This window comes from Oncorhynchus nerka, linkage group LG10 (assembly GCF_034236695.1).
Source record: "Oncorhynchus nerka isolate Pitt River linkage group LG10, Oner_Uvic_2.0, whole genome shotgun sequence".
NCBI lineage: Eukaryota > Metazoa > Chordata > Actinopteri > Salmoniformes > Salmonidae > Oncorhynchus > Oncorhynchus nerka.
Genome location: NC_088405.1, coordinates 101,573,754 through 101,601,193, shown reverse-complemented (window position 1 = coordinate 101,601,193; position 27,440 = coordinate 101,573,754). Strand labels below are relative to the sequence as shown.

Genomic DNA, 27,440 nt, shown 5'->3' with positions numbered 1-27,440 from the left:
AAGGCCATGATAGCTGGGGGAGAGACAGAAAGGCCATAAGGCCATGATAGCTGGAGGAGAGACAGAAAGGCCATAAAGCCATGATAGCTGGGGGAGAGACAGAAAGGCCATGATAGCTGGGGGAGAGACAGAAAGGCCATGATAGTTGGGGGAGAGACAGAAAGGCCATGATAGTTGGGGGAGAGACAGAAAGGCCATAAGGCCATGATAGCTGGGGCAGAGACAGAAAGGCCATTAGGCAATGATAGCTGGGGGAGAGACAGAAAGGCCATAAGGCCATGATAGCTGGGGCAGAGACAGAAAGGCCATAAGGCAATGATAGCTGGGGGAGAGACAGAAAGGCCATGATAGCTGGGGGAGAGACAGAAAGGCCATGATAGCTGGGGGAGAGACAGAAAGGCCATAAGGCCATGGTAGCTGGGGCAGAGACAGAAAGGCCATAAGGCAATGATAGCTGGGGGAGAGACAGAAAGGCCATGATAGCTGGGGGAGAGACAGAAAGGCCATGATAGCTGGAGGAGAGACAGAAAGGCCATGATAGTTGGGGGAGAGACAGAAAGGCCATGATAGTTGGGGGAGAGACAGAAAGGCCATGATAGCTGGGGGAGAGACAGAAAGGCCATGATAGTTGGGGGAGAGACAGAAAGGCCATTATAGCTGGGGGAGAGACAGAAAGGCCATGATAGCTGGGGGAGAGACAGAAAGGCCATGATAGCTGGAGGAGAGACAGAAAGACCATTATAGCTGGGGGAGAGACAGAAAGGCCATGATAGCTGGGGGAGAGACAGAAAGGCCATTATAGCTGGGGGAGAGACAGAAAGGCCATGATAGCTGGGGGAGAGACAGAAAGGCCATGATAGCTGGGGGAGGGACAGAAAGGCCATAAGGCCATGATAGCTGGAGGAGAGACAGAAAGGCCATAAGGCCATGATAGCTGGGGGAGAGACAGAAAGGCCATAAGGCCATGATAGCTGGAGGAGAGACAGAAAGGCCATAAGGCAATGATAGCTGGGGGAGAGACAGAAAGGCCATGATAGCTGGGGCGAGACAGAAAGGCCATGATGGCTGGGGGAGAGACAGAAAGGCCATAAGGCCATGATAGCTGGGGGAGAGACAGAAAGGCCATGATAGCTGGGGGAGAGACAGAAAGGCCATGATAGCTGGGGGAGAGACAGAAAGGCCATGATAGCTGGGGGAGAGACAGAAAGGCCATGATAGCTGGGGAGAGACAGAAAGGCCATGATAGTTGGGGAGAGACAGAAAGGCCATGATAGTTGGGGGAGAGACAGAAAGGCCATAAGGCCATGATAGCTGGGGCAGAGACAGAAAGGCCATAAGGCAATGATAGCTGGGGGAGAGACAGAAAGGCCATAAGGCCATGATAGCTGGGGCAGAGACAGAAAGGCCATAAGGCAATGATAGCTGGGGGAGAGACAGAAAGGCCATGATAGCTGGGGGAGAGACAGAAAGGCCATAAGGCCATGGTAGCTGGGGCAGAGACAGAAAGGCCATAAGGCAATGATAGCTGGGGGAGAGACAGAAAGGCCATGATAGCTGGGGGAGAGACAGAAAGGCCATGATAGCTGGAGGAGAGACAGAAAGGCCATGATAGTTGGGGGAGAGACAGAAAGGCCATGATAGTTGGGGGAGAGACAGAAAGGCCATGATAGCTGGAGGAGAGACAGAAAGGCCATGATAGCTGGGGGAGAGACAGAAAGGCCATGATAGTTGGGGGAGAGACAGAAAGGCCATTATAGCTGGGGGAGAGACAGAAATGCCATGATAGCTGGGGGAGAGACAGAAAGGCCATGATAGCTGGAGGAGAGACAGAAAGACCATTATAGCTGGGAGAGAGACAGAAAGGCCATTATAGCTGGGGGAGAGACAGAAAGGCCATGATAGCTGGGGGAGAGACAGAAAGGCCAATATAGCTGGGGGAGGGACAGAAAGGCCATAAGGCCATGATAGCTGGAGGAGAGACAGAAAGGCCATAAGGCCATGATAGCTGGAGGAGAGACAGAAAGGCCATAAGGCAATGATAGCTGGGGGAGAGACAGAAAGGCCATGATAGCTGGGGAGAGACAGAAAGGCCATGATGGCTGGGGGAGAGACAGAAAGGCCATAAGGCCATGATAGCTGGGGGAGAGACAGAAAGGCCATGATAGCTGGGGAGAGACAGAAAGGCCATGATAGCTGGGGGAGAGACAGAAAGGCCATGATAGCTGGGGAGAGACAGAAAGGCCATAAGGCCATGATAGCTGGGGGAGAGACAGAAAGGCCATGATAGCTGGGGGAGAGACAGAAAGGCCATGATAGCTGGGGGAGAGACAGAAAGGCCATGATAGCTGGGGAGAGACAGAAAGGCCATAAGGCCATGATAGCTGGGGAGAGACAGAAATGCCATTATAGCTGGGGGAGAGACAGAAAGGCCATGATAGCTGGGGGAGACAGAAAGGCCATGATAGCTGGGGGAGAGACAGAAAGGCCATGATAGCTGGGGGAGAGACAGAAAGGCCATGATAGCTGGGGGAGAGACAGAAAGGCCATGATAGCTGGGGGAGAGACAGAAAGGCCATAAGGCCATGATAGCTGGGGGAGAGACAGAAATGCCATTATAGCTGGGGGAGAGACAGAAAGGCCATGATAGCTGGAGGAGAGACAGAAAGGCCATTATAGCTGGGGGAGAGACAGAAAGGCCATTATAGCTGGGGGAGAGACAGAAAGGCCATAGGGCCATGATAGCTGGGGGAGAGACAGAAAGGCCATTATAGCTGGGGGAGAGACAGAAAGGCCATGATAGCTAGGGGAGAGACAGAAAGGCCATGATAGCTGGGGGATAGACAGAAATACCATGATAGCTGGGGGAGAGACAGAAATACCATGATAGCTGGGGGAGAGACAGAAAGGCCATAAGTCCCCTCTATCACCTCTGTCTACACTAATCCCTCTATCCCCTCTGTCTACACTAACCCCTCTATCTCATCTCCTCTGTCTACACTAACCCCTCTATCTCCTCTATCTCCTCTGTGTACATTAACCCCTCTATCTCCTCTATCTACACTAACCCCTCTATCTCCTCTGTCTACACTAACCCCTCTATTTCCTCTGTCTACACTAAGAGGAGACAGAGGAGATAGAGGGGTTAGTGTAGACAGAGGAGATGAGATAGAGGGGTTAGTGTAGACAGAGGGGATAGAGGGATTAGTGTCCTCTATCTACACTAACCCTTCTATCTACACTAACCCCTCTATCTCCTCTATCTCCTCTGTCAACACTAACCCCTCTATCTCCTCTCTCTACACTAACCCCTCTATCTACACTAACCCCTCTATCACCTCTGTCTACACTAACCCCTCTATCTCCTCTATCTACACTAACCCCTCTATCTCCTCTATCTCCTCTGTCTACACTAACCCCTCTATCTCCTCTATCTACACTATCTCCTCTATCTCCTCTGTCAACACTAACCCCTCTATCTCCTCTGTCTACACTAACTCCTCTATCTCCTCTATCTCCTCTGTCTACACTAACCCCTCTATCTCCTCTGTCAACACTAACCCCTCTATCTCCTCTGTCTACACTAACCCCTCTATCTCCTCTATCTCCTCTGTCAACACTAACCCCTCTATCTCCTCCTTCAACACTACCCCCTCTGTCTACACTAACCTCTCTATCTCCTCCGTCTCCTCGATCTCCTCTGTCTACACTAACCCCACTAACCCCTCTCTCTCTTATGTCTCTCCTCTCCCCTCTATCTCCTCTATCTACACTAACCCCTCTATCTCCTCTATCTCCTCTGTCTACACTAACCCCTCTATCTCCTCTATCTACACTAACCCCTCTATCTCCTCTGTCTACACTAACCCCTCTATCTCCTCTATGTACACTAACCCCTCTATCTACACTAACCCCTCTATCACCTCTGTCTACACTAACCCCTCTATCTCCTCTGTCTACACTAACCCGTCTAGCTCCTCTATCTCATCTGTCTACACTAACCCCTCTATCACCTCTATCTCCTCTGTCAACACTAACCCCTCTAACTCCTCTGTCTACACTAACTCCTCTATCTCCTCTATCTCCTCTGTCTCTACTAACCCCTCTATCTCCTCTATCTCCTCTGTCAACACTAACCCCTCTATCTCCTCCTTCAACACTACCCCCTCTGTCTACACTAACCTCTCTATCTCCTCCGTCTCCTCGATCTCCTCTGTCTACACTAACCCCACTAACCCCTCTCTCTCTTATGTCTACACTAACCCCTCTATCTCCTCTATCTCCTCTGTCTACACTAACCACTCTATCTCCTCTATCTCCTCTGTCTACACTAACCCCTCTATCTCCTCTGTCTACACTAACCCCTCTATCTCCTCTATCTCCACTAACCCCTCTATCTCCTCGATCTCCTCTGTCTACACTAACCACTCTATCTCCTCTATCTCCTCTGTCTACACTAACTCCTCTATCTCCCCTGTCAACACTAACCCCTCTATCTCCTCTGTCTACACTAACTCCTCTATCTCCTCTGTCAACACTAACCCCTCTATCTCCTCTGTCTACACTAACCCCACTAACCCCTCTATCTCCTCTGTCTACACTAACTCCTCTATCTCCTCTGTCAACACTAACCGCTCTATCTCCTCTGTCTACACTAACCCCTCTATCTCCTCTGTCTACACTAACCCCACTAACCCCTCTATCTCCTCTGTCTACACTAACCCCTCTATCAACACTAACCCCTCTATCTCCTCTGTCTACACTAACCCCTCTATCTCCTCTGTCTACACTAACCCCGCTATCTCATCTCCTCTGTCTACACTAACCCTGCTATCTCCTCTGTCTCCTCTATCTCCCCTGTCTACACTAACCCCTCTATCTCCTCTATCTACACTTACCCCTCTATCTCCTCTGTCTACACTAACCCCTCTATCTCCTCTGTCTACACTAACCCCTCTATCTCCTCTGTCTACACTAACCCCTCTATCTCCTCTGTCTACACTAACCCCTCTATCTCCTCTGTCTACACTAACCCCTCTATCTCATCTCCTCTGTCTACACTAACCCTGCTATGTCATCTCCTCTGTCAACACTAACCGCTCTATCTCCTCTGTCTACACTAACCCCTCTATCTCCTCTGTCTACACTAACCCCACTAACCCCTCTATCTCCTCTGTCTACACTAACTCCTCTATCTCCTCTGTCAACACTAACCCCTCTATCTCCTCTGTCTACACTAACCCCTCTATCTCCTCTGTCTACACTAACCCCTCTATCTCCTCTGTCTACACTAACCCCTCTATCTCCTCTGTCTACACTAACCCCTCTATCAACACTAACCCCTCTATCTCCTCTGTCTACACTAACCCCACTATCTCATCACCTCTGTCTACACTAACCCCTCTATCTCCTCTGTCTACACTAACCCCTCTATCTCCTCTGTCTACACTAACCCCTCTATCTCCTCTGTCTACACTAACCCCGCTATCTCATCTCCTCTGTCTACACTAACCCTGCTATCTCCTCTGTCTCCTCTATCTCCCCTGTCTACACTAACCCCTCTATCTCCTCTATCTACACTTACCCCTCTATCTCCTCTGTCTACACTAACCCCTCTATCAACACTAACCCCTCTATCTCCTCTGTCTACACTAACCCCTCTATCTCCTCTGTCTACACTAACCCCTCTATCTCCTCTGTCTACACTAACCCCTCTATCTCCTCTGTCTACACTAACCCCTCTATCTCATCTCCTCTGTCTACACTAACCCCGCTATGTCATCTCCTCTGTCTACACTAACCCTGCTATCTCCTCTGTCTCCTCTATCTCCCCTGTCTACACTAACCCCTCTATCTCCTCTATCTACACTTACCCCTCTATCTCCCCTGTCTACACTAACCCCTCTATCTCCTCTATCTACACTTACCCCTCTATCTCCTCTGTCTACACTAACCCCGCTATCTCCTCTATCTACACTTACCCCTCTATCTCTAACTCCTCTCCCTACTATCTCCTGCCTCCCCCTACTCTCTACTCTCTCTCTTCTCCCTACTCTCTCTCCTCTCCCTACAATCTCTCCTCCCCTACTCTCTCTCCTCCCCCTACAATTGCTCCTCCCCCTACAATCTCTCCTCCCCCTACTCTCTCTCCTCCCCCTACTCTCTCTCTCCTCCCCCTACTCTCTCTCTCCTCTCTCTACTCTCTCATTTCCCTACTCTCTCTACTCTCTCATTTCCCTACTCTCTCTCCTCTCCCTCAACTCTTTTCATTCGTATGCTTGATAATAGTTGTCAGATAAGTAAATATCACTGGGTCGAGACTTCTGAAAGAGTGACAACAATACTACAAACTGATGATGTGTGGTTCAAACACAGAACAGCTTGGTCACATCATCCACAGAGCTTGGGTCCAATCTGACTGTAGGTCCTCAGGTGACTAACTGGGTCACAGCACTCTGAACACCAGGTTGATTTATTATTATGTATTTATTAACTTTAACCTCTCTCTTCGAGGAGATGACAGCTAGGTAAACAACGACACCATGCAGCTACTCGCTCTACCACTGTCTTCCCACCTCTAATTCTTGTAATTTAACCCCTGACCCCTGACGCTGCTTACCAGACATGACCCCAGCGGTCATGGTGGACATGATGGGTGTCTTCTCTAACCTCTAACCCCTAACCCCTGACCCCTGACGCTGCTTACCAGACATGACCCCAGCGGCCATGGTGGACATGATGGGTGTCTTCCCTAACCTCTAACCTCTAACCCCTAACCCCTGACGCTGCTTACCAGACATGACCCCAGCGGCCATGGTGGACATAATGGGTGTCTTCTCTAACCTCTAACCCCTAACCCCTGACGCTGCTTACCAGACATGACCCCAGCGGCCATGGTGGACATGATGGGTGTCTTCTCTAACCTCTAACCCCTGACGCTGCTTACCAGACATGACCCCAGCGGCCATGGTGGACATGATGGGTGTCTTCTCTAACCTCTAACCCCTGACGCTGCTTACCAGACATGACCCCAGCGGCCATGGTGAACATGTTGGGTGTCTTCTCTAACCTCTAACCCCTAACCCCTAACCCCTGACGCTGCTTACCAGACATGACCCCAGCGGCCATGGTGGTGCTTTTACGTGCTTTTACACCTGCATTGTTTGCTGTTTGGGGTTTTAGGCTGGGTTTCTGTACAGCACTTTGAGATATCAGCTGATGTACGAAGGGCTATATAAATAAATTTGATTTGATTTGATTTGATTTGGGCATGATGGGTGTCTTCTCTAACCCCTAACCCCTGACGCTGCTTACCAGACATGACTCCAGCAGCCATTGTGGACATGATGGGTGTCTTCCTCTCACTGATGCGGGCCAAGAAGGAGAAGAGGAGGCCGTCGCGAGACATGGCAAATATTATACGAGGGAGAGGGAACATCGAGCCCAGGAGACTGGGGGGAGGAAGGGAGGGAGAGGAAAGGGATGAGGAGAGAGGGAACATAAAGCCCAGGAGACTGGGCGGAGGAAGGGAGGGAGAGGAAAGGGATGAGGAGAGAGGGAACATAAAGCCCAGGAGACTGGGGGGAGGAAGGGAGGGAGAGGAAAGGGATGAGGAGAGAGGGAACATAAAGCCCAGGAGACTGGGGGAGGAAGGGAGGGAGAGGAAAGGGATGAGGAGAGAGGGAACATAAAGCCCAGGAGACTGGGGGAGGAAGGGAGGGAGAGGAAAGGGATGAGTAGAGAGGGAACATAAAGCCCAGGAGACTGGGGGAGGAAGGGAGGGAGAGGAAAGGGATGAGGAGAGAGGGAACATAAAGCCCAGGAGACTGGGGGAGGAAGGGAGGGAGAGGAAAGGGATGAGGAGAGAGGGAACATAAAGCCCAGGAGACTGGGGGAGGAAGGGAGGGAGGGGAGAGGGTTGAGGAGAGAGGGAACATAAAGCCCAGGAGACTGGGGGAGGAAGGGAGGGAGGGGAGAGGGTTGAGGAGAGAGGGAACATAAAGCCCAGGAGACTGGGGGAGGAAGGGAGGGAGAGGAAAGGGATGAGGAGAGAGGGAACATAAAGCCCAGGAGACTGGGGGGAGGAAGGGAGGGAGGGAGAGGGTTGAGGAGAGAGGGAACATAAAGCCCAGGAGACTGGGGGAGGAAGGGAGGGAGGGGAGAGGGTTGAGGAGAGAGGGAACATAAAGCCCAGGAGACTGGGGGAGGAAGGGAGGGAGGGGAGAGGGTTGAGGAGAGAGGGAACATAAAGCCCAGGAGACTGGGGGAGGAAGGGAGGGAGAGGAAAGGGATGAGGAGAGAGGGAACATAAAGCCCAGGAGACTGGGGGAGGAAGGGAGGGAGAGGAAAGGGATGAGGATAGAGGGAACATAAAGCCCAGGAGACTGGGGGAGGAAGGGAGGGAGAGGAAAGGGATGAGGAGAGAGGGAACATAAAGCCCAGGAGACTGGGGGAGGAAGGGAGGGAGAGGAAAGGGATGAGGAGAGAGGGAACATAAAGCCCAGGAGACTGGGGGGAGGAAGGGAGGGGAGAGGGTCGAGGAGAGACGGAACATAAAGCCCAGGAGACTGGGGGGAGGAAGGGAGGGGAGAGGGTCGAGGAGAGAGGGAACAGTGAGCCCAGGAGACTGGGGGGAGGAAGGGAGGGAGGGGAGATGGTTGAGGAGAGAGGGAACATAAAGCCCAGGAGACTGGGGGGAGGAAGGGAGGGAGAGGAAAGGGATGAGAAAGGGAGATTTTGGTAGAATGGTAGGTATAAGAGGGGTGAGGGTAAAGTGGGGGAACAGGGGAGGAGAATTTGGTAGAGAAGAGGAAGAAGGGTTGAGGGGCGGAGGAAGGTTTGAGGGGAGAGAGATTTGATAGAGGAGAGGAGGAAGATTTGAGGGGAGGAGGAAGAGTTGAGGGGAGGAGGAAGAGTTGAGTGGAGGAGGAAGGTTTGAGTGGAGGAGGAAGGTTTGAGGGGAGGAGGAAGGGTTGAGGGGAGGAGGAAGGGTTATGGGAAGGAGGAAGGGTTGAGGGGGAGAGACTTGATAGATGAGGAGGAAGGGTTGTGGGAAGAGAGACTTGATAGATGAGAGGAGGAAGGGTTGTGGGAAGGAGGAAGGGTTGAGGGGAGAGACTTGATAGAGCAGGAGGAAGGGTTGAGGGCAGGAGGAAGGGTTGTGGGAAGGAGGAAGGGTTGTGGGGTGAGAGACTTGATAGAGGAGATGAGGAAGAGTTGAGGGGAGGATGAAGAGTTGAGGGGAGGAGGAAGAGTTGAGGGGAGGAGGAAGGTTTGGGAACAGTGAGCCCAGGAGACTGGGGGGAGGAAGGGAGGGAGGGAGAGGAAAGGGATGAGAAAGGGAGATTTTGGTAGAATGGTAGGTATAAGAGGGGTGAGGGTAAAGTGGGGGAACAGGGGAGGAGAATTTGGTAGAGAAGAGGAAGAAGAGTTGAGGGGAGGAGGAAGGGTTGAGGGGAGAGAGATTTGATAGAGGAGAGGAGGAAGAGTTGAGGGGAGATATTCGATAGGAGAGAGGGTGAAGTGACAATCAAGGGAGGAGGAGGGTGACGGCTTAATAGAGGGTCCAACTAGTATAGAGCAGGAAGAGACAAGGAGTCAAACAACAAAATCCACCCTGTAATGTAGCTGTAACGTAGCTCCCTGTAATGTAGCTGTAACGTAGCTCCCTGTAATGTAGCTGTAACGTAGCTCCCTGTAATGTAGCTGTAATGTAGCTCCCTCTAATGTTGTTCCCTGTAACGTAGCTCCCTGTAATGTAGCTGTAATGTAGCTCCCTCTAATGTAGCTCCCTGTAATGTTGCTGTAACGTAGCTCCCTGTAATGTAGCTGTAATGTAGCTCCCTCTAATGTTGTTCCCTGTAATGTAGCTCCCTGTAATGTAGCTCCCTCTAATGTTGTTCCCTGTAATGTAACTCCCTGTAATGTAGCTCCCTGTAATGTAGCTCCCTGTAATGTAGCTGTAATGTAGCTCCCTCTAATGTAGCTCCCTGTAATGTAGCTCCCTCTAATGTTGCTCCCTGTAATGTAGCTCAATGTAATGTAACTCCCTGTAATGTAGCTCCCTGTAATGTAGCTCCCTGTAACGTAGCTCCATGTAATGTGTCTCCTTGTAATGTAGCTGTAATGTGACTCCCTGTAATGTAGCTCCCTGTAATGTAGCTCCCTGTAATGTAGCTTCCTGTAATGTAGCTCCCTGTAATGTAGCTGTAATGTAGCTCCCTGTAATGTAGCTCCCTGTAATGTAGCTCAATGTAATGTAGCTTTAACGTAGCTCCCTGTAATGTAGCTCCCTGTAATGTAGCTTCCTGTAATGTAGCTCCCTGTAATGTAGCTGTAATGTAGCTCCCTGTATTGTAGCTCCCTGTAATGTAGCTCAATGTAATGTAGCTTTAACGTAGCTCCCTGTAATGTAGCTGTGATGTTGCTCCCTGTAATGTAGCTGTAATGTAGCTCCCTGTAATGTAGCTGTAATGTAGCTCCCTGTAATGTTGCTCCCTGTAATGTAGCTCCCTGTAATGTAGCTGTAATGTAGCTCCCTGTAATGTTGCTCCCTGTAATGTAGCTCAATGTAATGTAGCTTTAACGTAGCTCCCTGTAATGTAGCTCCCTGTAATGTAGCTTCCTGTAATGTAGCTCCCTGTAATGTGGCTGTAATGTAGCTCCCTGTAACGTAGCTCCCTCTAACGTAGCTACCTGTAATGTTGCTCCCTGAAATGTAGCTCCCTGTAACATAGATCCCTGTAGTGTAGCTGTAATGTAGCTCCCTGTAGTGTAGCTGTAATGTAGCTCCCTGTAATGTAGCTGTAATGTAGCTCCCTGTAATGTTGCTCCCTGTAATGTAGCTTCCTGTAATGTAGCTCCCTGTAATGTAGCTGTAATGTTGCTCCCTGTAATGTAGCTGTAATATAGATCCCTGTAATGTAGCTGTAATGTTGCTCCCTGTAATGTAGCTCAATGTAGTGTAGCTGTAATGTAGCTCCCTGTAATGTAGCTTTCTGTAATGTAGCTCCCTGTAATGTAGCTTTAATGTAGCTGTAATGTAGCTCCCTGTAATGTAGCTGTAATGTTGCTCCCTGTAATGTAGCTCCCTGTAAAGTAGCTCCCTGTAATGTAGCTCCCTGTAATGTAGCTCCCTGTAATGTTGCTCCCTGTAAAGTAGCTCCCTGTAATGTAGCTCCCTGTAACGTAGCTCCATGTAATGTGTCTCCTTGTAATGTAGCTGTAATGTTGCTCCCTGTAATGTAGCTCCCTGTAATGTGTCTCCCTGTAATGTAGCTCCCTGTAATGCAGCTCCCTGTAATGTAGCTCCCTGTAATGTAGCTCCCTGTAATGTGGCTGTAATGTAGCTCCCTGTAATGTAGCTGTAATGTAGCTCCCTGTAATGTAGCTGTAATGTTGCTCCCTGTAATCTAGCTCAATGTAATGTAGATTTAACGTAGCTCACTGTAATGTTGCTCCCTGTAATGTAGCTCAATGTAATGTAGCTGTAATGTAGCTCCCTGTAATGTTGCTCCCTGTAATGTAGCTCCCTGTAATGTTGCTCCCTGTAATGTAGCTCCCTGTAATGTTGCTCCCTGTAATGTAGCTCCCTGTAATGTAGCTCCCTGTAATGTAGCTCCCTGTAATGTAGCTGTAATGTAGCTCCCTGTAATGTAGCTGTAACGTAGCTCCCTGTAATGTAGCTGTAATGTAGCTCCCTCTAATGTAGCTCCCTGTAATGTAGCTTCCTGTAATGTAGCTCCCTGTAATGTAGCTGTAATGTAGCTCCCTGTAATGTAGCTGTAATGTAGCTCCATGTAATGTAGCTGTAATGTTGCTCCCTGTAATGTTACTGTAATGTAGCTCCCTGTAATGTAGCTCCCTGTAATGTAGCTCCCTGTAATGTAGCTGTAATGTTGCTCCCTGTAATGTAGCTGTAATGTAGCTCCCTGTAATGTAGCTGTAATGTAGCTCCCTGTAATGTTGCTCCCTGTAATGTAGCTTCCTGTAATGTAGCTCCCTGTAATGTAGCTGTAATGTTGCTCCCTGTAATGTTGCTCCCTGTAATGTAGCTGTAATGTTGCTCCCTGTAATGTAGCTCCCTGTAATGTAGCTGTAATGTTGCTCCCTGTAATGTTACTGTAATGTAGCTCCCTGTAATGTAGCTCCCTGTAATGTAGCTCCCTGTAATGTAGCTGTAATGTTGCTCCCTGTAATGTAGCTGTAATGTAGCTCCCTGTAATGTAGCTGTAATGTAGCTCCCTGTAATGTTGCTCCCTGTAATGTAGCTTCCTGTAATGTAGCTCCCTGTAATGTAGCTGTAATGTTGCTCCCTGTAATGTTGCTCCCTGTAATGTAGCTGTAATGTAGCTCCCTGTAATGTAGCTGTAATGTAGCTCCCTGTAATGTTGCTCCCTGTAATGTAGCTTTCTGTAATGTAGCTCCCTGTAATGTAGCTTTAATGTAGCTGTAATGTAGCTCCCTGTAATGTAGCTGTAATGTTGCTCCCTGTAATGTAGCTCCCTGTAAAGTAGCTCCCTGTAATGTAGCTCCCTGTAATGTAGCTCCCTGTAATGTTGCTCCCTGTAAAGTAGCTCCCTGTAATGTAGCTCCCTGTAACGTAGCTCCATGTAATGTGTCTCCTTGTAATGTAGCTGTAATGTTGCTCCCTGTAATGTAGCTCCCTGTAATGTGTCTCCCTGTAATGTAGCTCCCTGTAATGCAGCTCCCTGTAATGTAGCTCCCTGTAATGTAGCTCCCTGTAATGTGGCTGTAATGTAGCTCCCTGTAATGTAGCTGTAATGTAGCTCCCTGTAATGTAGCTGTAATGTTGCTCCCTGTAATCTAGCTCAATGTAATGTAGATTTAACGTAGCTCACTGTAATGTTGCTCCCTGTAATGTAGCTCAATGTAATGTAGCTGTAATGTAGCTCCCTGTAATGTTGCTCCCTGTAATGTAGCTCCCTGTAATGTTGCTCCCTGTAATGTAGCTCCCTGTAATGTTGCTCCCTGTAATGTAGCTCCCTGTAATGTAGCTCCCTGTAATGTAGCTCCCTGTAATGTAGCTCCCTGTAATGTAGCTGTAATGTAGCTCCCTGTAATGTAGCTGTAACGTAGCTCCCTGTAATGTAGCTGTAATGTAGCTCCCTCTAATGTAGCTCCCTGTAATGTAGCTTCCTGTAATGTAGCTCCCTGTAATGTAGCTGTAATGTAGCTCCCTGTAATGTAGCTGTAATGTAGCTCCATGTAATGTAGCTGTAATGTTGCTCCCTGTAATGTTACTGTAATGTAGCTCCCTGTAATGTAGCTCCCTGTAATGTAGCTCCCTGTAATGTAGCTGTAATGTTGCTCCCTGTAATGTAGCTGTAATGTAGCTCCCTGTAATGTAGCTGTAATGTAGCTCCCTGTAATGTTGCTCCCTGTAATGTAGCTTCCTGTAATGTAGCTCCCTGTAATGTAGCTGTAATGTTGCTCCCTGTAATGTTGCTCCCTGTAATGTAGCTCCCTGTAACATAGATCCCTCTAACGTAGCTACCTGTAATGTTGCTCCCTGAAATGTAGCTCCCTGTAATGTAGCTGTAATGTAGCTCCCTGTAATGTAGCTGTAATGTTGCTCCCTGTAATGTGGCTGTAATGTTGCTCCCTGTAATGTAGCTCCCTGTAATATAGCTCCATGTAATGTAGCTCCCTGTAATGTAGCTTCCTGTAATGTAGCTCCCTGTAATGTAGCTGTAATGTAGCTCCCTGTAATGTAGCTCCCTGTAATGTAGCTGTAATGTTGCTCCCTGTAATGTAGCTCCCTGTAATGTAGCTTCCTGTAATGTAGCTCCCTGTAATGTAGCTGTAATGTAGCTCCCTGTAATGCAGCTCCCTGTAAAGTAGCTGTAATGTTGCTCCCTGTAATGTAGCTCCCTGTAACATAGATCCCTCTAACGTAGCTACCTGTAATGTAGCTCCCTGTAATGTAGCTCCCTGTAATGTAGCTTCCTGTAATGTAGCTCCCTGTAATGTAGCTGTAATGTAGCTCCCTGTAATGTAGCTCCCTGTAAAGTAGCTGTAATGTTGCTCCCTGTAATGTAGCTGTAATGTAGCTCCCTGTAAAGTAGCTGTAATGTTGCTCCCTGTAATGTAGCTGTAATGTAGCTCCCTGTAATGTAGCTCCCTGTAATGTAGCTCCCTGTAATGTAGCTGTAATGTAGCTCCCTGTAATGTAGCTGTAATGTACCTCCCTGTAATGTAGCTCACTTTAATGTAGCTGTAATGTTGCTCCCTGTAATGTAGCTCCCTTTAATGTAGCTCCCTGTAATGTAGCTCCCTGTAATGTAGCTCCCTGTAATGTAGCTGTAATGTAGCTCCCTGTAATGTAGCTCCCTGTAATGTAGCTGTAATGTAGCTCCCTGTAACATAGCTCCCTGTAATGTAGCTGTAATGTTGCTCCCTGTAATGTAGCTCCCTGTAACGTAGCTCCCTGTAATGTAGCTCACTGTAATGTAGCTGTAATGTTGCTCCCTGTAATGTAGCTCCCTATAATGTAGCTCCCTGTAATGTAGCTCCCTGTAATGTAGCTCCCTGTAATATAGCTGTAATGTAGCTCCCTGTAATGTAGCTCCCTGTAATGTAGCTGTAATGTAGCTCCCTGTAATGTAGCTCCCTGTAATGTAGCTGTAATGTAGCTCCCTGTAACATAGCTCCCTGTAATGTAGCTGTAATGTAGCTCCCTGTAACATAGCTCCCTGTAATGTAGCTGTAATGTAGCTCCCTGTAATGTAGCTGTAATGTAGCTCCCTGTAACATAGCTCCCTGTAATGTAGCTGTAATGTAGCTCCCTGTAATGTAGCTGTAATGTAGCTCCCTGTAATGTAGCTGTAATGTAGCTCCCTGTAATGTAGCTCCCTGTAATGTAGCTCCCTGTAATGTAACTCCCTGTAATGTAGCTGTAATGTAGCTCCCTGTAATGTAGCTCCCTGTAATGTAACTCCCTGTAATGTAGCTGTAATGTAGCTCCCTGTAATGTAGCTGTAATGTAGCTCCCTGTAATGTAGCTCCCTGTAATGTAGCTGTAATGTAGCTCCCTGTAATGTAGCTGTAATGTAGCTCCCTGTAATGTAGCTGTAATGTAGCTCCCTGTACAGCTCCCTGTAATGTAGCTCCCTGTAACACAGCTCCCTGTAATGTAGCTCCCTGTAACATAGCTCCCTGTAATGTAGCTCCCTGTAACATAGCTCCCTGTAATGTAGCTGTAATGTAGCTCCCTGTAATGTAGCTGTAATGTAGCTCCCTGTAATGTAGCTGTAATGTAGCTCCCTGTACAGCTCCCTGTAATGTAGCTCCCTGTAACACATCTCCCTGTAATGTAGCTCCCTGTAACATAGCTCCCTGTAATGTAGCTCCCTGTAACATAGCTCCCTGTAATGTAGCTGTAATGTAGCTCCCTGTAATGTAGCTGTAATGTAGCTCCCTGTAACACAGCTCCCTGTAATGTAGCTCCCTGTAACACAGCTCCCTGTAATGTAGCTCCCTGTAACATAGCTCCCTGTAATGTAGCTCCCTGTAACATAGCTCCCTGTAATGTAGCTCCCTGTAATGTAGCTGTAATGTAGCTCCCTGTAACATAGCTCCATGTAATGTTGCTCCATGTAATGTAGCTCCCTGTAACACACCTCCCTGTAATGTAGCTGTAATGTAGCTCCCTGTAATGTAGCTCCCTGTAACATAGATCCCTGTAGTGTAGCTGTAATGTAGCTCCCTGTAATGTATCTGTAATGTAGCTCCCTGTAATGTAGCTGTAATGTAGCTCCATGTAATGTAGCTGTAATGTTGCTCCCTGTAATGTAGCTCCCTTTAATGTAGCTCCCTGTAATGTAGCTCCCTGTAATGTAGCTCCCTGTAATGTAGCTCCCTGTAATGTAGCTCCCTGTAATGTAGCTGTAATGTAGCTCCCTGTAATGTAGCTCCCTGTAATGTAGCTGTAATGTAGCTCCCTGTAACATAGCTCCCTGTAATGTAGCTTTAATCCTGCTCCCTGTAATGTAGCTCCCTGTAACGTAGCTCCCTGTAATGTAGCTCACTGTAATGTAGCTGTAATGTTGCTCCCTGTAATGTAGCTCCCTGTAATGTAGCTCCCTGTAATGTAGCTCCCTGTAATGTAGCTGTAATGTAGCTCCCTGTAATGTAGCTGTAATGTAGCTCCCTGTAACATAGCTCCCTGTAATGTAGCTGTAATGTAGCTCCCTGTAACATAGCTCCCTGTAATGTAGCTGTAATGTAGCTCCCTGTAATGTAGCTCCCTGTAATGTAGCTCCCTGTAATGTAACTCCCTGTAATGTTGCTGTAATGTAGCTCCCTGTAATGTAGCTGTAATGTAGCTCCCTGTAATGTTGCTCCCTGTAATGTAGCTGTAATGTAGCTCCCTGTAATGTAGCTGTAATGTAGCTCCCTGTAATGTAGCTGTAATGTAGCTCCCTGTAACACAGCTCCCTGTAATGTAGCTCCCTGTAACACAGCTCCCTGTAATGTAGCTCCCTGTAACACAGCTCCCTGTAATGTAGCTCCCTGTAACACAGCTCCCTGTAATGTAGCTGTAATGTAGCTCCCTGTAATGTAGCTGTAATGTAGCTCCCTGTAACATAGCTCCATGTAATGTTGCTCCATATAATGTAGCTCCCTATAACACAGCTCCCTGTAATGTAGCTGTAATGTAGCTCCCTGTAATGTAGCTCCCTGTAATGTAGCTCCCTGTAATGTAGCTGTAATGTAGCTCCCTGTAATGTAGCTGTAATGTAGCTCCCTGTAATGTAGCTGTAATGTAGCTCCCTATAATGTAGCTCCCTGTAATGTAGCTGTAATGTAGCTCCCTGTAATGTAGCTCCCTGTAATGTAGCTGTAATGTAGCTCCATGTAATGTAGCTGTAATGTTGCTCCCTGTAATGTTGCTGTAATGTAGCTCCCTGTAATGTAGCTCCCTGTAATGTAGCTGTAATCTAGCTCCCTGTAATGTAGCTCCCTGTAATGTAGCTGTAATGTTGCTCCCTGTAATGTAGCTCCCTGTAATGTAGCTCCCTGTAATGTAGCTCCCTGTAATGTAGCTGTAATGTAGCTCCCTGTAATGTAGCTCCCTGTAATGTAGCTGTAATGTAGCTCCCTGTAATGTAGCTGTAATGTAGCTCCCTGTAATGTAGCTCCCTGTAGTGTAGCTGTAATGTAGCTCCCTGTAGTGTAGCTGTAATGTAGCTCCCTGTAATGTAGCTGTAATGTAGCTCCCTGTAATGTAGCTGTAACGTAGCTCCCTGTAATGTGGCTGTAATGTAGCTCCCTTTAATGTAGCTCCCTGTAATGTAGCTCCCTGTAGTGTAGCTGTAACGTAGCTCCCTGTAATGTAGCTGTAATGTAGCTCCCTGTAATGTAGCTCCCTGTAATGTAGCTGTAATGTAGCTCCCTGTAATGTAGCTCCCTGTAATGTAGCTCCCTGTAGTTTAGCTGTAACGTAGCTCCCTGTAATGTAGCTGTAATGTAGCTCCCTGTAATGTAGCTGTAATGTAGCTCCCTGTAATGTAGCTCCCTGTAATATAGCTCCCTGTAATGTTGCTGTAATGTAGCTCCCTGTAATGTAGCTGTATTGTAGCTCCCTGTAATGTAGCTGTAATGTAGCTCCCTGTAATGTAGCTCCCTGTAATGTAGCTGTAATGTAGCTCCCTGTAATGTAACTCCATGTAATGTTGCTGTAATGTTGTCCCCTTACTAGACCTGACCCTTCCAACATTAACCTCTTGTGTCTAGTGCGGGTACCAGTCTGTTTCAGCATATCATGATATTGGCTTCCGTTATTGATGTCCCTCTGTCTGGGTACCACCTTGTTGTTAGCGATAACCATGTTGCTAGCGATAACCATGTTGCTAGCGATAACCATGTTGCTAGCGATAACCATGTTGCTAGCGATAACCATGTTGTCAGTGATAACCATGTTGTTAGTGATAACCATGTTGTTAGTGATAACCATGTTGTTAGCGATAACCATGTTGTTAGCGATAACCCTGTTGTTTGTGATAACCATGTTGTCAGTGATAACCATGTTGTTAGCGATAACCATGTTGTCAGTGATAACCATGGTGTTAGTGATAACCATGTTGTTAGTGATAACCATGTTGTTAGTGATAACCATGTTGTTAGCGATAACCATGTTGTCAGTGATAACCATGGTGTTAGTGATAACCATGCCATTGGTGATAACCATGTTGTTAGTGATAACCATGTTGTTAGTGATAACCATGTTGTTAGTGATAACCCTGTTAGTGATAACCATGTTGTTAGTGATAACCATGTTGTTAGTGATAACCATGTTGTTTGTGATAACCATGTTGTCAGTGATAACCATGGTGTTAGTGATAACCATGCCATTGGTGATAACCATGTTGTTAGTGATAACCATGTTGTTAGTGATAACCATGTTGTTAGTGATAACCCTGTTAGTGATAACCATGTTGTTAGTGATAACCATGTTGTTAGTGATAACCATGTTGTTAGCTATACCATGGTGTTAGCGATAACCCTGTTGTTAGTGATAACCCTGTTGTTAGTGATAACCTTGTTGTTAGTGATAACCCTGTTAGTGATAACATGTTGTTAGTGATAACCCTGTTAGTGATAACCATGTTGTTAGTGATAACCATGTTGTTAGTGATAACCCTGTTAGTGATAACCATGTTGTTAGTGATAACCATGTTGTTAGTGATAACCCTGTTAGTGATAACCATGTTGTTAGTGATAACCATGTTGTTAGTGATAACCATGTTGTTAGTGATAACCATGGTGTTAGTGATAACCATGTTGTTAGTGATAACCATATTGTTAGCGATAACCATGGTGTTAGTGATAACCATGTTGTTAGTGATAACCATGTTGTTAGTGATAACCATGTTGTTAGTGATAACCATGTTGTTAGCTATACCATGCCATTGGTGATAACCATGTTGTTAGCGATAACCATGTTGTTAGCTATACCATGCCATTGGTGATAACCATGTTGTTAGTGATAACCATGGTGTTAGTGATAACCATGTTGTTAGTGATAACCATGTTGTTAGCGATAACCATGGTGTTAGTGATAACCATGTTGTTAGTGATAACCATGTTGTTAGTGATAACCATGTTGTTAGTGATAACCATGTTGTCAGTGATAACCATGTTGTTAGCGATAACCATGGTGTTAGTGATAACCTTGTTGTTAGTGATAACCATGTTGTCAGTGATAACCATGTTGTTAGTGATAACCATGTTGTTAGTGATAACCATGTTGTTAGCGATAACCATGCCATTGGTGATAACCATGTTGTTAGCGATAACCATGTTGTTAGCTATACCATGCCATTGGTGATAACCATGTTGTTAGTGATAACCATGGTGTTAGTGATAACCATGTTGTTAGTGATAACCATGTTGTTAGCGATAACCATGGTGTTAGTGATAACCATGTTGTTAGTGATAACCATGTTGTTAGTGATAACCATGTTGTTAGTGATAACCATGTTGTCAGTGATAACCATGTTGTTAGTGATAACCATGTTGTTAGTGATAACCTTGTTGTTAGTGATAACCATGTTGTTAGTGATAACCATGTTGTTAGCGATAACCATGTTGTTAGCGATAACCATGTTGTTAGCGATAACCCTGTTGTTAGTGATAACCATGTTGTCAGTGATAACCATGGTGTTAGTGATAACCATGTTAGTGATAACCATGGTGTTAGTGATAACCATGTTAGTGATAACCATGTTGTTAGTGATAACCATGTTGTTAGTGATAACCATGTTGTTAGCGATAACCATGTTGTTAGCGATAACCCTGTTGTTAGTGATAACCATGTTGTTAGTGATAACCATGTTGTTAGTGATAACCATGGTACCATGGTATTTTGGTGAGAGGGCTGGCCATAAAGCCAGAGGTGAGGGTGGGGATTAGGGGTGTTTTGGTGAGAGGGCTGACCATAAAGCCAGAGGTGAGGGTGGGGATCAGGGGTGTTTTGGTGAGAGGGCTGACCATAGAGCCAGAGGTGAGGGTGGGGATTAGGGGTGTTTTGGTGAGAGGGCTGACCATAAAGCCAGAGGTGAGGGTGGGGATTAGGGGTGTTTTGGTGAGAGGGCTGACCATAGAGCCAGAGGTGAGGGTGGGGATTAGGGGTGTTTTGGTGAGAGGGCTGACCATAGAGCCAGAGGTGAGGGTGGGGATTAGGGGTGTTTTGGTGAGAGGGCTGACCATAGAGCCAGAGGTGAGGGTGGGGATTAGGGGTGTTTTGGTGAGAGGGCTGACCATAAAGCCAGAGGTGAGGGTGGGGATTAGGGGTGTTTTGGTGAGAGGGCTGACCATAGAGCCAGAGGTGAGGGTGGGGATTAGGGGTGTTTTGGTGCTATGGCTTGTCTCTGCTATGTACTTGAACAGCAGAACATCATTCGCCATGGCCCAGATCACACGAGGCATAGGGAACATAGCTCCCAACAGGCTGCACACACACAGACACATACAGGCACAAGATGGACGATCACACACACACATGCACAAACTGACACACACACACATGCACAAACTGACACACACACACATGCACAAACTGACACACACACACAGCTGGACAGCCGGACACATACAGACAGAATACAGGCAATGCCACGCAGGCCAGTCACGTTGGGAGTTAATCACAGAGCAGCTAACACATTCAATTGATTCCAAATAGTAGATAAATATACATATTTCGTAATTGTTTTAGGCTTATGTTCTTTTGGAAGGTTTGAGTACATTTTTTTTGTTGTTGATTTGTTGCAAGTGATTGAAGGTCCATGGGTGGAGTTTTGGAAAGACAGTATCATTTGATCATTTTGGTTTGATTGGACTTTTATTTCCAAAGGGGTGTGATTTTCCCGCACTTACGACGTATGAGCAGGGTGCTGAGATTTGACTGAAGGCTGGGGCATCCAATCACAGGACTGAAAGTGTTAGCAGGCGGGGGTTACGATAGTGATGAAGGGTGTTAGTCAGAGCAATTACCATTTTAAATAGTTCATATTCCTTCATGCATAAACACAGAGTTAGAGGCTCAATCCCAAACGGCATCGTACTCCCTATATTGCTCACTTCTTTAGACAAGACCCCTATGGACCCTGGTGCAATGTAGTGCACTATAAAGCCCTATGGACCCTGGTGCAATGTAGTGCACTATAAAGCCCTATGGACCCTGGTGTAATGTAGTGCACTATAAAGCCCTATGAACCCTGGTGTAATGTAGTGCACTATAAAGCCCTATGGACCCTGGTGCAATGTAGTGCACTATAATGAGAATAGGATGCCTACGTGGGACAAATTCAAAATCACGAAACAGGCAATTCAGACAGAGAGATCAAGGTTGAAATAAAACACATTTCATTTTGGAATATCAGAAGACCCTAATCATTTAGACATCTTATCACAGACACGGAATGGAACGACACCCTCAGGGAAAAAAAGGTAGAACCTCTAGAACCTAAAAGGGTTATTCGACTGTCCCCATAGAAGAACCCTTTGCAGAACACTTGTTGGTTCCAGGTAGAACCTTTTTGGTTTTAAGTAGAGCTGTTTTGGCTTCAATGTAGAATCCTTTCACACAGCATTTTACATGGTACCCAAATGGTTCTTCCTGGAACCAACAAGGGTTCTCCTATGGGGACAGCCGAAGAACCCTTTTGAAACACTTTCTAACGTCTGGGAATCAAATTAGAAGTCTACAACTCAATGCCTTTAGAACCGCTAACGGGCAGGTGGTATATTGGCCATATATCACAAACCCCCGAGAGCCTTATTGTATAAACTGGTTATCAACGAAATTAGAGCAGGAAAACTACATGTTTTGTCATATCCGTAGTATACGGTCTGATATACAGTATATCCTGCCTGTTTGGCCCTATCCGGGGTTGTCATCAGACGGGGCCACAGTGTCTCCTGACCCCTCCTGTCTCAGCCCACCAGTATTTATGCTGCAATAGTTTGTGTTATGGGGGCTAGTGTCAGTTTGTTATATCTGGAGTACTTCTCCTGTCCTATCCGGTGTCCTGTGTGAATTTAAGTTTGCTCTCTCTAATTCTCTCTCTCTTTCTTGGAGGACCTGAGCCATGCCTCAGGACTACCTGACATGATGACTCCTTGCTGTCCCCAGTCCACCTGGCCGTGCTGCTGCTCCAGTTTCAACTGTTCTGCCTGTGATTATTATTATTTGACCATGCTGGTCATTTATGAACATTTGAACATCTTGGCCATGTTCTGTTATAATCTCCACCCGGCACAGCCAGAAGAGGACTGGCCACCCCACATAGCCTGGTTCCTCTCTAGGTTTATTCCTAGGTTCTGGCCTTTCTAGGGAGTTTTTCCTAGCCAACGTGCTTCTACACCAGCATTGCTTGCTGTTTGGGGTTTTAGGCTGTGTTTCTGTACAGCACTTTGTGACATCAGCTGATGTAAGAAGGGCTTTATAAATACATTTGATTGATTGATTTGATATACCACGTCTGTTAGCCAATCAGCATTCAGGGCTCGAACCACCCAGTTTATAATGAACATGATATACCGGTTAGATTTATGGGACAATATGACAGATCTCTCTACTGATATTAATAGACAGCTGGGGAATCAAATACCCCCATGGTTAAATATATACTCACTAAGAGACACACACACGCACACACCTGGTGGTGTGAGCTAAACTCACTGATCACATCAGCAGGGTGTGTGTGTACATACAGGTTAGTTTGTCTAGGTGAGGCTAGGTGTGTGTGTTGAATCACCTTCTATACATAGATGTACAGTATGTGTACTAACCTGGTGGACAGAGCACACAGTGACCCTACAGCCACAGCGTAAGTGGCTCCCTCCCAGCCTACATATTTAAAGGCTGCGGGCAGAGGACTGTTGTTGTCTAGGAGGTAGTAGGGCATCATCATGGTGAGAGCAGCAGACACTCCGAAGTAGGCCACGAAGCAGATGAGGAGAGACGACACGATGCCTATGGGAATGGCCTTCTGAGGGTTCTTCACCTCCTCACCTGGGGGCAGAGGTTAGAGGTCAGATGTCAGGGGTTAAATGTCAAAGGTTCCTCAAGATCTACACAACCTATTTCAAAGAGAAAGAAAGTTAATGTTCTAAATGAATGAAGACGTCTTCACACCCCAGAATTAATTATTGGTGGGAGCACCTTGGGCAGCCATAATCATTTTGAATAATATTCAAAAAATATGTATATAATTTCGTGATTCTGATCTTGTCTCATCTCTGCAACTGCCCAACGTGCTCGGGAGAGGCGTATGTCGAGTCATGCGTTCTCCGAAACATGACCAAACCGTACTTCTTAATATCACCCATCCGCTTAGCCAGGAAGCTGCACCAATGTGTCGGAGGAAGCACCGTTTACCTGACGACCGAGGTCAGCCTGCACTTTCCCAGCCAACCCAAGGAGTCGCTAGAGCGCAATGAGCCACGTAAAGCCCCTCCGGCCAAACCCTCCCCTAAACCGGACGATGCTGGGCCAATTGTGCACCGCCCTATGGGACTGCTGGTCACGGCCGGTAATGACACAGCTTGGGATTGAACCCCAGGTTGTCGTGTTGAATAATATTCAGAAAGTATTCAGATCTTTGTTTCTTCCACGTTTTGTGACATTACAGCCTTATTCTAACATCTATATATTTTTATCCTCAGCAATCTACTCACGATACCCCATAATAACAAAGTGAAAACCGGATAATTGTTTTGCTTGGTATTCTTTGCTATGAGACTTGAAATTGAGCTCAGGTGCATCCTGTTTCCATTGATCATCCTTGAGATGTTTCTATGACTTTAGATTCCAAGATGGCGTAGAAGTCTTGGTCTTGTCCCGTCCCGTGTATATTTAATTTCATGTACAGTGGGGAGAACAAGTAATTGATACACTGCCGATTTGCAGGTTTTCCTACTTACAAAGCATGTAGAGGTCTGTCATTTCTATCGTAGGTACACTTCAACTGTGAGAGACGGAATCTAAAACAAAAATCCAGAAGATCACATTGTATGATTTTTAAGTAATTAATTTGCATTTTATTGCATGACATAAGTATTTGATACTTCAGAAAAGCAGAACGTAATATTTGGTACAGAAACCTTTGTTTGCAATTACAGAGATCATACGTTTCCTGTAGTTCTTGACCAGGTTTGCACACACTGCAGCTGGTCTGCCGACCATTCGAGGTGGTTTAAACTCTTCCATCCCTGGATGCCCATCTGCCCGCTGTCTGTATCGCTGTGTCTCCAGCTCGCCTAGCATACTACTGAATTGGCTCCCTGACTCAGCTATTGCTACTCACTGGACCCTATGATCACTCGGCTACACATGCCTCGCCCTAATGCCAGTATGCCTATTGCTGTTTTGGTTACTGATTATTATTAGTGTTTTTGTCAGTGATTGTCTTATTTCACTGTAGAGCCTCCAGCCCTGCCCAATATGCCTAGCCCTTTAATTCCACCCCCAATCATGCGTGACCTCACCTGGCTTAACTGGTGCTTCTAGAGACAAAACCTCTCTCATTGTCACTCAATGCTTAGGTTTACCTCCACTGTACTTATATCCTGCCATAGCCTTGTCTAAACATTATGCCTTGAATCTATTCTTCCGTGTCGAGAATTCTGCTCTTCTTACACTCTGTTCCGAGCGCACTAGACGACCAGTTCTTATAGCCTTTAGCCGTGTTCTTATCCTACTCCTCCTCTGTTCCCCTGGTAATGAAGAGGTTAATGCAGGCCCTGCAGCCCCCAGCACCACTTCTATTCCCCAGGCGCTCTCTTTTGTTGACTTCTGAAACTGTAAAAGTCTTGGTTTCATGCATGTTAACATAAGAAGCCACCTCCCTAAGTTTGTTTTATCCACTGCTTTAGCACACTCCATCAATCCAGATGTTCTAGCCGTGTCTCAATCCTGGCTTAGGAAGGCCACCAAAAATCCTGACATTTCCATCCCTAACTATAACATTTTCCGACAAGATAGAAATGCCAAAGGGGGCGGAGTTGCAATCTGCTGCAGAGACAGCCTGCAGAGTTCTGTCATACTATCCAGGTCTGTGCCCAATCTACTGCAGAGACAGCCTGCAGAGTTCTGTCATACTATCCAGGTCTGTGCCCAATCTACTGCAGAGACAGCCTGCAGAGTTCTGTCATACTATCCAGGTCTGTGCAGAGTTCTGTCCAATCTATCCAGGTCTGTGCCCACTGCAGAGACAGCCTGCAGAGTTCTGTCATACTATCCAGGTCTGTGCCCAATCTAGAGACAGCCTGCAGAGACAGCCTGCAGAGTTCTGTCATACTATCCAGGTCTGTGCCCAATCTACTGCAGAGACAGCCTGCAGAGTTCTGTCATACTATCCAGGTCTGTGCCCAATCTACTGCAGAGACAGCCTGCAGAGTTCTGTCATACTATCCAGGTCTGTGCCCAATCTACTGCAGAGACAGCCTGCAGAGTTCTGTCATACTATCCAGGTCTGTACCCAATCTACTGCAGAGACAGCCTGCAGAGTTCTGTCATACTATCCAGGTCTGTGCCCAATCTACTGCAGAGACAGCCTGCAGAGTTCTGTCATACTATCCAGGTCTGTGCCCAATCTACTGCAGAGACAGCCTGCAGAGTTCTGTCATACTATCCAGGTCTGTGCCCAATCTACTGCAGAGACAGCCTGCAGAGTTCTGTCATACTCTGTGCCCAATCTACTGCAGAGACAGCCTGCAGAGTTCTGTCATACTATCCAGGTCTGTGCCCAATCTACTGCAGAGACAGCCTGCAGAGTTCTGTCATACTATCCAGGTCTGTGCCCAATCTACTGCAGAGACAGCCTGCAGAGTTCTGTCATACTATCCAGGTCTGTGCCCAATCTACTGCAGAGACAGCCTGCAGAGTTCTGTCATACTATCCAGGTCTTCTGTCATACTATCCAGCCCAATCTACTGCAGAGACAGCCTGCAGAGTTCTGTCATACTATCCAGGTCTGTGCCCCATCTACTGCAGAGACAGCCTGCAGAGTTCTGTCATACTATCCAGGTCTGTGCCCAATCTACTGCAGAGACAGCCTGCAGAGTTCTGTCATACTATCCAGGTCTGTGCCCAATCTACTGCAGAGACAGCCTGCAGAGTTCTGTCATACTATCCAGGTCTGTGCCCAATCTACTGCAGAGACAGCCTGCAGAGTTCTGTCATACTATCCAGGTCTGTGCCAGGTCTGTCATACTATCCAGGTCTGTGCCAATCTACTGCAGAGACAGCCTGCAGAGTTCTGTCATACTATCCAGGTCTGTGCCCAATCTACTGCAGAGACAGCCTGCAGAGTTCTGTCATACTATCCAGGTCTGTGCCCAATCTACTGCAGAGACAGCCTGCAGAGTTCTGTCATACTATCCAGGTCTGTGCCCAATCTACTGCAGAGACAGCCTGCAGAGTTCTGTCATACTATCCAGGTCTGTGCCCAATCTACTGCAGAGACAGCCTGCAGAGTTCTGTCTTACTATCCAGGTCTGTGCTGCAGCCTGCAGAGTTCTGTCATACTATCCAGGTCTGTGCCCAATCTACTGCAGAGACAGCCTGCAGAGTTCTGTCATACTATCCAGGTCTGTGCCCAATCTACTGCAGAGACAGCCTGCAGAGTTCTGTCATACTATCCAGGTCTGACAGTTCGAGCTTAAACTTCTAAACATCCACCATCCAGAAACAAGTCTCTCACCGTTGCCGCTTGTTATTAACCCCCTTCAGCCCCCTGTTGTGCCTTGGACACCATATGTGAATTGATTGCCCCCTCTCTATATACAGAGGTCGTACTGTTAGGTGACCTAAACTGGGACATGCTTAACACCCCGGCCGTCCTACAATCTAAACTAGATAGCCTCAATCTCACACAAATGATCAAGGAACCTACCAGGTAGAACCCTAAATCCGTAACCATGGGCATCCTCTTAGATATCATCCTGACCAACTTGCCCTCTAAATACACCTCTGCTGTCTTCAACCAGGATCTCAGCGATCACTGTCTCATTGCCTGCGTCCGTAATGGGCCCGCGGTCAAATGACCACCCCTCATCACTGTCAAACGCTCCCTAAAACACTTCAGCGAGCAGGCCTTTCTAATCGACCTGTCCCGGGTATCCTGGAAGGATATTGACCTCATTCCATCAGTAGAAGATGCCTGGTTGCTCTTTAAAAATGCTTTCCTCACCATCTTAAATAAGCATTCCCCATTCAAAAAATAGAACTAAGAACAGATATAGCCCTTGGTTCACCCCAGACTTGACTGCCCTCGACCAGCACAAAAACATCCTGTGGCGTACTGCATTAGCATCAAATAGCCCCTGCGAGTCAGGAACCAATTTACTCAGTCAGTTAGGAACCAATATACCAACCACTGCGACCTGTATGCTCTCGTTGACGGGCCTTCACCACA

General features: G+C 47.0%; 1 protein-coding gene across 1 annotated transcript in view; it reads right to left on the bottom strand.

Annotated features, from left to right (window-relative positions):
* LOC115126704 (high affinity cationic amino acid transporter 1-like) overlaps positions 1–27,440 on the bottom strand; it is a 100,672-nt gene that overhangs the window by 38,590 nt on the left and 34,642 nt on the right. The window contains exons 7-8 of the mRNA XM_065024020.1: positions 22,813–23,035; positions 7,312–7,448 (exon numbers count right to left, since the gene is read on the bottom strand). Of these exons, the coding sequence (XP_064880092.1) occupies positions 7,312–7,448; positions 22,813–23,035 (360 nt within the window). The remainder of the gene's footprint in view (positions 1–7,311; positions 7,449–22,812; positions 23,036–27,440) is intronic.